Below are 13662 nucleotides of genomic sequence, written 5' to 3'. Positions count from 1 at the left end.
ATCCAACATGCTATCACTCTCCTTATCTTCAAAGCCTGTTTGATATCACATTTCCTCCAGGAAGCCTTTTTAAATTTTTTTTTTTTTTTTTACGGTATTTGTTAAACATTTACTACGTGGCAGGCACTGTACTACAAGCCAACCGGGTTGGACACAGTCCGGGTCCCACATGTGGCTCACAGTCTTAATCCCCATTTTACAGAAGAGGGAACTGAAGCTCAGGGAAGCTAAGTGACTTGCCCAAGGTCACACAGCAAAGCGGCGGAGCTGGGATTAAAAGCCAGGTCCTCTGACACCTGGGCTGTATCCATCAGGCCACGCTGCTTCTCTGCAGCGGTCTCTCTATCAGGCTCTCTGGATACTGAGATTCCTGGTCTTGGCTTAATAATAATAATCACGATGTTTGTTAAGCGCTCACTACGTGACGGCACTGTTCGAAGGGCCGGGGTAGATATAATATAGTCGGGTTGGACACAGTCCTTGTCCCACACGGGGCTCACAGTTTTCATCCCCATTTTAGAGATGAGGGAGCCGAGGCACAGAGAGGTGAAGTGACTTGCCCCAAGTCCCACAGCAGACGGGTGGTGGAGTCGGAAGTAGAACCCATGACCTTCTGACTCGCAGGCCCAGAGAAGCAGCGTGGCTCAGTGGAAAGAGCCCAGGCTTGGGAGTCGGAGGTGATGGGTTGGAATCCCAGCTCTGCCACTTGTCAGCTGTGTGACCCTGGGCGAGTCGCTTCACTTCTCTGGGCCTCAGGTCTGAGTCTTAGTGACTGACCTGTGTCTGTCTTTCTCCGGCAGCAGCCTCGCAGTGAGGATCGTCAATGACCAGTTGATGTTGGTGGAGAGAGCTTTCATCGATCCCCTCGGTTTACCCGGGAGGCCGTTCTACCGGTAAGACCGTGAACCGCGTCGTCCAACAGAGAGAACCACTGTCAGGCACCGCTCAGATAGTTGGTCTGTAACGATGAGAGAAGACAGCAGAGGTAGAGTGCACAGTCGTCGTGGAGATGGTTAATAATAATCTACTTGGACTTGGAAAGCGCTTACTATGTGCCAAGCGCTGTTCTGAGCACTGGGGCAGGTACAAGTTAATCAGGTTGCACACGGTCCCCGTCCCAAAGGGGGCCCACGCTCTTCATCCCCATTTTACAGACGAGGTAACCGAGGTGCAGAGAAGTTAAGCGGCTTGTCCGAGGTCACGCGGCCGACACGTGGCAGAGCCGGGATTAGAACAGAGGTCCTTCCGACTCCCAGGCCCGTGTTCTTTCCACTAAGCCACGCTGCTTCTCTCGGACAAGGTCCTTGCTGTTGCTATTTTAATAATGATCATGGTGTTCGTTAAGCGCTTACTACGTGCCGAGCACCGTTCTAAGTGCTGGGGTACAAACTAATCAGGTTGTCCCACCGGAGCAGTCTGGTTGTCTGCTGGTAGGAAGAATAAAGGCCGCGGTTGGTCAGAGGGGGTGCCGTCTCTTACCCTCCTTCCGTGTTTCGTGTCTGTTGGTATTCGTTAGGCGCTTACCGTGTGCAGACCACCCTGCTAAGCTCTGGGGTAGATGCAATATAAGCAGGCCGGGGCACAGTCTCTGCCCCTCCTGGGGCTCATCGTCTAAGAGGGACTGAGAAAACAGGTATTTTTTATCTCTGTTTTACAGATGAGGTAACCAAGGCGAAGACAAGTTGTTCCCCAAGATCACACAATAGGCAACTGGCATAGCCCGGGTTAGAAAAGTTTGAACTCTCCAGTCAGTCGCATTTATCGATCGCTCTGTGGGTGTGTCTCTGGAGCGCTTGGGAGCGTACACTCTATAGACGTGCGCTATCTGCTAAGCCACCCTGGTTCTCCTCCAGGGAGCTTAGCACTCGTTTACCTCACGCCCTCCACGGTCGAAAGGACAAGCTATTGGACTTAGACATCAGAGCGGTCTGGGTGTGCTTAAAAACCTTAGAAACTATAACCTGTCTAGCTTTTATTGTCTTAGAGGGAGAGAAGAGCACAACGCTAAACAGACGCATTCCCCGCCCACCCGCTGACGGAAGGCCTTTTTTCCAGCACCACCCAGCCTAGGCCTTTGGGGATTCAGTGTCCCAAGAGCCAATCCCTCCGATTCTCCAAGCCACCCACACCCCTCTGGAAGAATCCTACCTCCTCCGTCCTTGATTCATCCTGTCTTTCTCCCCTCAGCTCCTTCACCCCGTCTCAGGTGGCCTCGGATCCTACTCGAGGTGAAGGAGCCTCCCTCCGCGTTCCCTCTGCACTTGAATTTGCGCCTTTTATTCGGCCCTCCCTCAGCCCCACAGCACTTAGGTTCATATCTTAGAGAACACGTGTTCATATGTTAGAGAAGCAGCGTGGCTCATTGGAAAGAGCCGGGGCTTGAGAGTCAGAGGTCATGGGTTCCAATTCCGGCTCAGCCACTTGTCAGCTGTGTGACTGTGGGCAAGTCATTTAACTTCTCTGCGCCTCAGTTACCTCATCTGAAAATGAGGATTAACCGTGAGCCTCACGTGGGACAACCCGATTACCCTGCATCTACCCCAGCGCTTAGAACAGTGCTCGGCACATAGTAAGCGCTTAACGAATACCGACGTTATTACTATTATTCTTGTTATTATTATACCCGTCTCCCCGTCTAAGCTCGTGGTGGGGCAGGGAATGTGTCCACTGAGTCTGCTACATCGCCCTCTCCCAAGCGTTTAGTTGAGTGCTCCGTCCATAGGAAGTGCTCTATAGATACATTGGATTGGTTGGTCGAGCCCCCTTCCCGCATTCTAGACATAGATTGTCCTGCCTGAGTTACCCGGTGTCCAGGGATGGGTGTCACGGTTTCCCAAGCATCTTGTGGGTGTTTTGTTTTTTTTTTTTTTTCCTCACAGGCACATGGTGTTCGCTCCGAGCAGCCACAACAAGTACGCGGGGGAGTCGTTCCCGGGGATCTTCGACGCCCTCTTTGATATCGGGAACCACCCCGACCCCCCGAAGGCCTGGGCCGAAGTCAAGAGGCAGATCTCCATCGCGGCCTTCACGGTCCAGGCGGCCGCGGACACCCTGAAGGAGGTGGCGTAGGGAGGGGCCGACGGGTGCCGGGGTTAAGGACGCTTTCGGACGACTGTGGTCAGTAAACCGAATTTCTGTTTCCGGTGTCCAGTCTCGTTATAGTGTCATCCGTATACGTAAGCCCTCTGCTGGGGTGGGTACTGTATGTTCAGAGGAGATGTGGTCTCTGTCTTCCGTGGTCGAGGTCGGAGATGACTCGATTCTCAAATGCGAGGGACATCCGTGTCTGCAGTGTGACCTTGGGCAAGTCATTTAACTACTGTGTGCTGTAAAATGGGGATTAAATACTTGTTCTCCCTCCCCTTAGACTGTGAGCCCCATGTCAGGCGGGACTGGGTTGACCTGATTGTCTCGGATCTTTCCCCAGTGCTTGGCACATAGTAAGCACTTAATAAATACCACAGTTTTTTTAAACAAGTCACAGATCAGGTAACCAAAAATGGCTGTGTTAAAAGAATGAGTTCCCCAGGAAGACTCTCACTTCTCACCTCCCCCCAACAACCTAATTTGTCTATATTTGCCGGTGAGTTTAAGGAATTTCCTAGTCTCAGAAGTGAATTCCTGAGAGAAGAATCCGCTAGATGTTTAATCATGCCCAGCCACCTCTCACTGGAGATCAAAGCAGAGAGAAATCCCTCAGCAGAATAAAACCCATTGGCAAGCTGAAGGAGACCAGATTCGAAGCGGTTGCCTTCCAGTTCGGTCAAGCAGCCTGCATCTCTTCTTAAAAAAAGAAACGCCCACTCTTGAATAAGCCCAACCAGTCAAGGCACCAGAAGAGGTGGGGATTCTTTCTTTTTTGATGGTATTTGTTAAGTGCTTACCCAACTAAGCACTGCTTATCTTCAAGCTCCAGGGAGGCTCCACTTTTAGTCTTTGCCAGGCTATTGTGTAAAGGAGAAGAGGATCTGGAAGGGACACAGATGGACTTCCCGCTGCTGAAAGGTTTTTAAGAGAGAGGCGGCGAGCTATTAAAGCAGCCAAGCCCTCTGAAGGATGCTTTGTAGGCGGCAGTAACAATAATTACAGCTTCTGGTTTTAATTGGGGAGGAGAGTACGTACAATACACTCCACCAGTTTGGTCCCAGATAGGATACGTGTTTTTCCCCCATAGGCCGGTGATGGGATTTGGGCTGAGATAAATGGGGATCGGACCCTGTACCGCCTTCTTTACCACCAGTCAAGTACCGTACGTTTCAGCGCTCTGGTCTGTGAGCTGACGATTGAGACTCCGTAAACTTACAGGCCGCAGTTCTCCTCACAGGAGAACCCCGGGGACTGTAGCGATTGAGTGATTCTTGTTCACCAGAACAGTTTCCTGACAGTTTGCCTCTGAGATGCAGCCTGTAAATGGAAGGAGGTGACTTAGGTAGCGGATCCCTTCATGTACAAGCTTCCCTCTCCTGGCCGAAGCCTCCTGACAGCAGTTACGTCGAGGGACGTGTTCTTGGGCCAGGTAGGTGACTGGCTAGGTCTCAGGCACTTTGGGAAGAGTATCGTCTTTCATCACTTGCACCTTGCGCCAAAAAAGGCCAGATTCTAACCCCAGCTCTTCTAATTGCTTGCTGTGGGCAAATCACTTACCTTCGCTGGGTCTCAGTTTCCTCAACTGTCAAATGAGGATTAAATCCTACTCCCTCTAAGACTCTGAGCTTCAAGTGGGACAGGGACCGTATCCAACCCCGATGAGTGTTTTTGATCCCAGTGCTGGACGCATACTAAGCGCTTAAATACCAGAATAATACTACCAGACCAGATTGCTCAAGACTAACAGCTGGGGAAGAACTCCAAGTGAGACTTCTCTAGGCCCAGCAACTGTAGCTGGAGCACTAAAATCTGGGTCTGCCTTGTCCGGGGTCCATCCTCTCAAGGGTTTTGGGTCTCAGTTTCTAGGATGAGCCCAGTTAAGGGTAGAGAAATGCCCCTTTGAATTAGCATCCGGTCTCTTAAATCTAAATTTTGAATTTTCCATGTAGGCCGGGTACAGGGGATTAGTGATGCCAGTTCAGACCCTGGCTTCTTGGAAGATTCTTTTAAAACCTATTTAAAAATCATGACCTCAGTTTTTCCCACCAAAGACCTTGTTATCGGTTAACATTTCTAAAGGAATAAGATCTGAAACAAATGTCAGCCACTCCCATCTCGTGAACGGTGAGATGTCCACAAATGGTCAGTGGTTTTTACAGCACCAGGTTCCCTGTTCCCAGCAGTGAGCAGATTTTGAAAGGGACTTGGAAAGATGGTTCCTCTCTGCAATCCTGTGGAGCCAGACGGCTCTCCTAGATGTAATGTGCTCAAAAAAAACCAGGTAGGCTATATTTTTAAGAGAGAAATGTGACCGAGTGGAAAAGTTACTGCATTTATTTAATGGGATCGGGTTCTAAAATGATCAGTAGTGTGTAGTGAATGCTTCCTGTGGCTAGACCCATACCGAGGTTTCCAAAAGTGAAAATCCAAAGACACCAACCTTTCTTAGTGCGTCACAAAGAGAGTTTACTATATTCTAATGTATTTAGCCCATGGCTAAAACTAATTGCTTAGATTAGCAGACTGGAAACAGTTTGCTGGTATATAATGATAATTTATTCAGAAATATAGGGGAAAAAGTCAACTCAAAACAAATGTGTAACCTTTAGACAATTCCCATGCAAAAAGAAAAAACATTGACGGGCCACCGATTCAGAAGTAAAATTTCTTTATGTTTCAGCAAACCAGTCTCACAATATTAATATTACTAAAAGAAAAGCCAAAGTCATTTGGTTCCAAAAGAACAAAAAGGGAGAGCCGTAAGAGCAACAATCCTTAAACCAGGAGACACGGATGTCACTTCAATGCAATTTCTGTATTGAGTCAAGAGTAAAACCAGGGAGCCTGGATCCAAAAGGTGAGCCTCCCCAAGGTATTTGGGGGAGAATTCATCTGTCGAGTGGGCGTGAGTTGCTCAAATTAAGTAAACATTCCAGTGAGAGCAGGGGTAAAAAGAATGCTCTGAAAGAATAGTTAATAAATACAGTACACAATCAGAGCACAGTCTTGTGCCATTCTAACTAGTGTGTACGGATCTAGTAATAGTAACACACCGATTAACTGGATCAACAAGTTACACAAGACAGTAGTCATTTAGGGTAAGTTGATCCGAGTTTACGTTTTTACAAGTATTTACATAATTTGCTACAAAACAAAACAAAAAAACCCTATTTCTCCATTATAAAAACTTTCTTGCTCCCCTTCAAGCAACCTGTTTTTGTTTTTTTTTTTTTTTTTTGAAACAGAAAAGTGGGGTCTTAAAAAAAAATGAAGTAACATTCCTCGAGATATTTCTTTTCAGCGCTGGAGGTGAGCCGAAGCGAAAGGTTCTAGCTAGCTCTTCACCAGAAATGGACGAGAATTTGGAATATCACTAAAGGTAAACAAAATGGCATGGTTTAAGAAATCCAGCGTTGTGGGGTAAAAGCAATCGTTCTGTTAAAAGAAGGCTGTTCCCCCACCAAAGACAGGCATATCTATCTCAGAGAAAATCAAGCACGTGTGAAAGAGACCATTTGAGAAGAAATGCATGCTGTCGGCTAAGCAGCTCCCACCCCAGATTTGATAAGCAGTCTTCGAGGCGGGAGTTTTTAAATGCAGAAAATAGGGGACTGAAAAGTTGAGAATGCAGGTAAAAATGTATTTTAAAAACCCAGCTCTGTTGATCTCAGTTTCGGAGAAATATTCACTCCCTCGCATTCACTGATTGTTGCTTGCGAGTAGGTGAAAGGACTGCAGGTGGTCCAACTTTTGGAACCTGTAGCTAGAGCACACACAAATAACCAGCTCCTGGAACGTGCCTTGGTCGGGGAGAAGGGGATCATTGTAAAAACTCGCCGGGTAAGTGCTCAGAAGACTTGTGATTTTCTCAGCGCTTTGCCTAGCATTGTGAAATCCTAATTGTTCCTTAATGGGTATGCTAGCTCAATTAGATTTAACAATCTGCTGTGTGGCAGCTGGAAGAGAAGACTTCCTAGCTCTGCCTCCTGTAAGAAGGCAAGAACTCCCGAAGATGTAAGTAATCCTCATTTTACAGGCACTAGAGAGAAGTCAGACAAACCAACCCTCACTGCTAGGGTTTGAGTAGTTGCCCAGTTTCCTAAAATGCATCTCTCAGCCTGAAAATTGTGGGTGAACCTGGCAGTTTGCTTCGTACGACCGTTTTTTGGGGGGCCGGTAAGTTCTACAGGTAAGTGCCCACCCCGTTCTGCTCTAACGTTCGTTTTCGTTACACAATTAGGAATCCTCTTCCCACTTAGGAATCCTGGCCTCACTGCATACTGTGGGCTTCTGCATCTTTAAACCATCCACCTTCGCCGACTTCTTCATCCCCTGAAGAACACAGTCCTTGTGTTACAGTGCACTTCACATTAGGGCTTACAAGTCCTACTTCTTTCTAAGCATGCCAAAAAGAGTTCTGTCGTACTTCCCCCATTACCTTCCTGTAAGGTCGCTGAAGAGAATTACATTATACTTGGTAATGATCAGGACACCAGTCCTATTAATTGGGGAAGGGATCTTGTAAAAACCCCTGAAGAAAGAGCTCACATGAGCAAACTATTTCCTTCCAGATGAAAGGTCCTTAATTCCCCATTTGGCTAAGGGCTCTGGAAGGCAAAACTGAGGCTCTCCTCTTAGAAATACGGATGAGTACAATTTCTCCTGCTGCCCAACCCCTAGAGTCGATTCCAATGGTCCAGTTTGAATCCCGGGAAACGGAGCACATTAAACATGTTTTCAAAAGCTGAAGCTTCAAAGAAAAAAACGAAAGCCAAGAACCTAAACATCAAAATGAATCTTACAATGACTCGCATTCTAGCTCACTATGAGATAAAAGTTGAGAAGGGAGCAAAGAAGAACAAGGAGATACACGGCTCTTAAAAAAATATTTCCCCTGTTGTAACTCCAAGGTGCTATCGGGAAACACTTTCTCTGACTTTTCCTCTTCCCTGCCTTTAGCTCTAGTGCCTAAGTCCAGCATTAAGGTAAGAATATTCCCCGCAGTGGATTAGAAGCAATAAAAATTACTTCCATCAGATTACAGCAGCAAGTCACCATTCCACCCTGCAGCAACAGGATGTCAAAGGGGTAAGTGATAGCTAGTAGTTCGTTCTTCCTTTACTACTCTTGATCTTTTAAACCATCCTCTTTCTGTTTTTCTTGGGTTTTGGGAGGAGGGAGTTCTAGCCTTGCCCATAGCATGGGTTCTGCTTTCTTCATGGAGATTTCAATCTTTGTGGCCGTCATATTTACACAGCTTCTCTTTACATCGATCACCTGTAGCAAAAGAAGGGAGGCATCTTGAAAGTGTGCTCAGGGGACAATAATCCTCTGCTTCACTTGCAGTAACGGCCCCCCAATTCCCGGTTTTCCGCATTAGAAACTGAACTTTGGGCTTGGCGGTGGTACTGTGGCTTTTCTCTAATCGGCACACAATCACGTCCCCTACCCAATCACCCCTCTTAAAGATGTGTGTCTTTAAGATGATAATTATGGTTTTTGTTAAGCGCTTACTACGTGCAGAGCACTGTTCTAAGCGCTGGGGTAGATACAAGGTAATCAGATTGTCCCACGTGGGGCTCGCATTTTTTAAACCCCATTTTTACAGATGAGGTAACTGAGGCCCAGAGAAGTCAAGTGACTTGCCCAAGGTCACAAAGCAGACAAGTGGCGGAGTGGGGATTAGAACCAACGACCTCCGACTCCCAAGCCCGTGGTCTTTCCACTAAGCCACGCTGCTTCTCTGAGATGATCAACCGGGGACCACTAGAAAAATCCGGAAGGAGTATTTGATCATACTTACACCCCACAATTTCACATGCTGATGGAATTCCTTTTCTCCTTCAAATACAATGTGAATATTTAACTGGAAAGACAAAGCACCCAATTTATCATGTTCAAAAGTATAAACATTTCTGCAAACAAATAATAACTTATTATTATTAGACAAGTAATAACTTGTCTATTCCTGTTGAGAAGAGCACTTGATAGACATGGCATAACGTGCTTTGGTCGAATAGACCCCATTTATCTTCTGAAAACAAGAGCTCCCAGGGAGTGCGCTGCACGGGGAAGTCCAAGGAGAGAGTACGTACTTGTATTAGGACTTTTGAAAAATCAGCCAAACTGAACTCACGGGCATTCCTGCTGATTTGGGAGTTTTTTTTTAAAAAAAAAGGAAAACATGTTTTAAAAGGGTGGGATTTCCTAACTATAAAAGTTAACCTGGAGAGGGTTCGGTAAACATTTTGCTGGAGGGGCAAGAGAAGTGACTTCCCTTAAAATACATATACATAGGACTCTCGTTAGGCCACTGCATTTTCAGTTGACTAATTAGAATGACCTCATAACTATTTCAAAATGACGGCAGAGTTTGATTTAAAAATTTACAGTAGTTTTCAAAATTTAAGAAAAGGGTAATAGTATGCACTATAGCTGTTCCTTATTTTCCACAGTACCTGAGTTCAGTTTTAATTTCATCTGATGGTAGAAAGGAGGAGAGTTCCTTCAAGTTCCCTAATCACAATGATAGTATTAGAACTCTATGTTAAGCACAAGGGTAGAGACAAGATAATCAGGTGGTCAAAGTCCACGGAGCTCACAGTTTAAGGCGAAGGAAGTACGCCGCTCTAACTCCAATTACAGATGAGGAACCCTCAGTCCAAAGTGACAGGGCAAGACTCTAACAGCATCATAATTTAACACTCACCAGTGTACTGTTCGCTTCTACGTGACTCAGTTCTGGAAGAGAATTTTTGGCATATATTGAAATGGTCACTTCACCTCCAGTCTGATGCCAGTCGTGTCTACAAGGAATGACCTTTTTCCCCTGCAGTGACATAGACGACAAAAATCAACAGATTTAATATCTGTGTCCTTTTTAGAAAGCCCAATGGTATTTGAGCACTTACTGTGTGCAGAGAGCACTGTCCTAATCACTTGGGAGAGTTCGATAAAACAGAGTTAGGTTGATGCCCACCAGGAGCTTACAGTCGAGAGACATTAAACACATGTTACTGAGAAACAATCAGCGCAAGTACAAACAGTGGCAGAGATTCCTAACAAGATATTTACTAATACTTGTGATGCATACATTTGAATCTACCATCATAGTAATACAAAAACCAAATCTGAGAATGCCCGTTAAAGTTATTTTCACATACTAGGACTAAGACAATGAGTTTAAATGCAATCAGTGGTCAAAAACCTATTTCCAATCACAGCACAGAAGACGTCAGGGGAGAAAAGTGATGATCTCTTTAGACTTTTCAATGCATATCGTCATTTCGATTAAAAAAGCTATCTCCTCTAGAGGGAGTACAAACTCTTAGAATATGGAAATGTAAAGTAGGGTTGATCCCCGGTGATAAAAAAAAAAAAAAAAAAAGACTGTGACTTACAGCATCCTTCTTAATCCACAGATGCTTTCCCGTCGTACAACCTTCTTGGGCCAAAAATGTATTAAAATCAGACGTTTTTCTTCTGCAACAGCTCCAGTATTTCATCCTGTGAATTCCAAAACAATGTTTATATTTAACGTTGGAGGAATATCAATGTTGGTTCAGTCCAGGCCTCGTCTTCCACCAAATGCCACGGGGGACACGGTGGATAACCAGAGACCGTTCCGCAAAGGCACCCGGAAAACTGCGGGTTCAGAAGTAACATACAGCCATCGGTCAGTGGTATTTACTGAGCGCTTACTGTGTGCAGAGCACTGTCCTAAGCGCCCGGGAGAGTACAACACAAAAAGAGTTGGTAGACGCGTTCCCTGCCCAGAGGGACGTACAGGAAATATACCTAGGCTGTAAGGACAATTAGCTGCTGTAGTCGGTTTACTCATTCTGTTAGCCCAAGATCGGTCACTGTAGATGGCAACATCACTCAAACAATTAGATGATAACCCCTGCCGTGGCAAACGAGTCAATGTGAACAAGACTCTGGCTATTGAGCACCTTGGCGAATTAACTCTTCCTCATCGCTACGGTTTCAATACTGTTACTTCATAGAGGCCGAACCGAGAAAAAGTCCAGACTGGTCATTGGGCGTTCTTTTCCCAGCACCCAGTGCTGGTCTGTTCATGCAGCGGCCTCCACCTCTCCTTCCATCACTGCAACAGCAAGGATCTTTCATTACACCCAAGTCTACGCCCTTTCGGCCTGGAACGACGGAGCTCATCTGAGCAAAGGCAGCAACCTGGAGGAAAGCGTAAGCAGTTTCCCTCTAGACTGGAAGTTCCTTTGTGGGCGGGGAATGTCGTCTACCAACTCTGTTATACTGTACCCTGCATACAGTCACCGCTCCATACTGGCAATTGAGTACGTGACGAGAGTTGAGGAGCCATAATATGTCCACCTCAGCTCTGGTTCTGAACATAAACGTGCAATTTTCATTAATATTCAATATCCGCAAATGGTGCTGGACTGACAGAGGAAATTATGTTTTCCGGCAGAAGAAAGCATAGTAGCATGGGGGCAAAAATTCTACGATCATCATCCGGGGCCGCTAAGACAAAGCCCCAAACTGAATCCCGCTTACCCTTCATGGAAAATAGGCACTCCAGAATGAAATATGCAGACTTCTTCTAGACTCTGGGGACCCTGATATGTCTGAAATCAAACAGATTATGCACGATGCAATTATTTAAAAATTTTAAGTCAATTCTTAGAAGAACTGCAAAAGACTCGGAATGGTAAAATCAAAACTAAAAACCCCAAGAGACCTAAGAGGGTTTTTCTAAATAAACGTCTGACGTAAAGGACCACTGGTCTGACTCAGTTTCTTCTGTTCTCGGGAAATTAGTTTTGTAGACCCGCTTCTGACTGGTGCATCTATTTTAACCACCGTGGCCCTGTGGGTAGTTGGCAGCCGGGAACAGCTTCCAATATCCTCAGGTCTCTGACATCTCCCAACCACCCGACCCAGGGCCGAGAACAAGAACTTCCTTAGCAGCTCCATTTCTAAATTAAAAGGCGCCGACCCACATTTCTGCTTTAGGGATTTCATACCGAGTACTGAACCTTATCAGTCTAGCTTCCAAAAACAAAAAATTCAGTGAACAAAATTCAAACATTTTTTTTTTTTTTTTTACCTTTGAGCAGCCTCCATTTTTACATGACGTCCCAATCTTGACTTCATCGCTGTCCTCCTCTGTAACGTGAAAAACAAAAACTTCGTAACTACCCCTAGGATCCAACTATTCAATCCCTCTGCATTTTCAACCACGACGGTTGGCAAATGGCTTTCTTTACTAAATAACAGTCCTACTGGGCTGTGCTGTAATCTAAGAACCTTCCCCGAAAGGGAGAGGACAGCAACCACAAGTGTCTGAATACGTTTCCCCTACACTCCGAGGAACGTACGTGGGAAGGCTTTGTACCCGGCCATGAGAAAAAGCTTCCCACCTTCCAACCCATCCTGTTACTGTTAGGTCGTCCCTTATCTGGAGGAGACTGAGGATAAGTTGCCAGGGGCTGAAAAGAGCTGGCACATCATAGCAGGTATCCGGTAAGGTCAGTCTGCAACCCCCTCCCCACCCCTGCATCAGCCTTAGTCCACACCTGCAGGTTAACTTTACACTTCTCTGAATCTGAAATCAAAACCACATAGACACACACCCTGCACACATTGCTCTTATTAAGCTCTGAAAATGTAGGCATACAAGTATACACTGAAAACGTACATTACACTACAAAGCGACAGTGCAAATTACTCACCTAGCATTTTAAAAACACGTCTGTAGCAACCCAAACCTACATTTCCCCAGTCTTTTCCGAAAGGGTTAAAAGCCATCCAAATCCCTCTCCTGTCACGCGGCTACACTGTCCATCATCCAAGCACAGACGCAATGCGTATTACGCGACCCTGGTGGCCACGCTTAATCCAAGAGAGAGTGGAACAGCCTGGTCTGAGCAGGGGGGATGTGAATTGGGTGGGGGCAGGCGGGAAAGAGTCACAGTTCTCCCTCACCTAATTCGGCCCCTTCCACTTCAAATCTTAGGACATTTTACTATTCCTGTCGACTGGGGGAAGGGGAAAAAACTGGGCACGGTTACCGTTATGGAGAGGGGACAATGAGATTCGTTAAACACACTTTCTGCACAGCAGGACCTATGAGATTGCTTACCCTTTTTTTCTTCTTCACCCCCAGATGTCAGCTTAAGTTTATCCAGTGCTTGTTTCAGTGAGGCAGATATTTTCAACTGCAAGTTTTCCATTGGTTCATCTGGGCTACAGAAATGTTAACACTGTTACAACCTTGGAGAACATTCAATAAAGTTTGCTTTGCACCAAAATGCAATGCAGTTCTTCTCCAGCCAAAATTTTAGAGTACCTATTTAACAAATCGCTTCGGCAACGCCTTATAAAAAGAAAGGAAAGCAGCAAAACTGACAGAACCAAATCATAAAACTGTCTTTACTGGGACAGAAGGCCGTAATTCCGGGTGGCTCTAAAATCACTGGGGAAGGCATATGTTGAATTTTGATTTAATTTTAAGTGCGCCTTTGCATTTCTGTACACGGCAAGACGTTAATTTACACTAGAGAAGCTAACTTCTGGCCAAGAAAATGCACTCCA

General features: G+C 45.9%; 2 protein-coding genes across 8 annotated transcripts in view; one reads left to right on the top strand and one right to left on the bottom strand.

The window, feature by feature from the left end:
• LOC100081595 (N-acetylated-alpha-linked acidic dipeptidase 2-like) overlaps window positions 1-3146 on the top strand; it is a 35137-nt gene extending 31991 nt beyond the window's left edge. For 4 of the 5 annotated variants that reach the window (XM_029048584.2, XM_039914981.1, XM_039914980.1 and 1 more), the window contains 2 exons: window positions 801-893; window positions 2880-3146. In XM_029048584.2, coding sequence (XP_028904417.1) covers window positions 801-893; window positions 2880-3069 — 283 coding nt within the window. In that variant the 3' untranslated portion in view covers window positions 3070-3146. The remainder of the gene's footprint in view (window positions 1-800; window positions 894-2879) is intronic. The other variant, XM_029048580.2, reaches the window with a different exon arrangement.
• A 2474-nt stretch (window positions 3147-5620) lies between these two features.
• CHORDC1 (cysteine and histidine rich domain containing 1) overlaps window positions 5621-13662 on the bottom strand; it is a 32048-nt gene continuing 24006 nt past the window's right edge. For all 3 annotated transcript variants that reach the window (XM_007668112.4, XM_029047989.2, XM_016227525.3), the window contains 7 exons: window positions 13211-13314; window positions 12176-12234; window positions 11623-11693; window positions 10488-10593; window positions 9797-9916; window positions 8891-8953; window positions 5621-8364 (listed from right to left, as the gene is read on the bottom strand). In XM_007668112.4, the coding sequence (XP_007666302.1) occupies window positions 8209-8364; window positions 8891-8953; window positions 9797-9916; window positions 10488-10593; window positions 11623-11693; window positions 12176-12234; window positions 13211-13314 (679 nt within the window). In that variant the 3' untranslated portion in view covers window positions 5621-8208. The remainder of the gene's footprint in view (window positions 8365-8890; window positions 8954-9796; window positions 9917-10487; window positions 10594-11622; window positions 11694-12175; window positions 12235-13210; window positions 13315-13662) is intronic.

This window comes from Ornithorhynchus anatinus, chromosome 20, assembly GCF_004115215.2.
Source record: "Ornithorhynchus anatinus isolate Pmale09 chromosome 20, mOrnAna1.pri.v4, whole genome shotgun sequence".
NCBI lineage: Eukaryota > Metazoa > Chordata > Mammalia > Monotremata > Ornithorhynchidae > Ornithorhynchus > Ornithorhynchus anatinus.
This window is presented reverse-complemented; position numbering and strand designations above follow the sequence as displayed.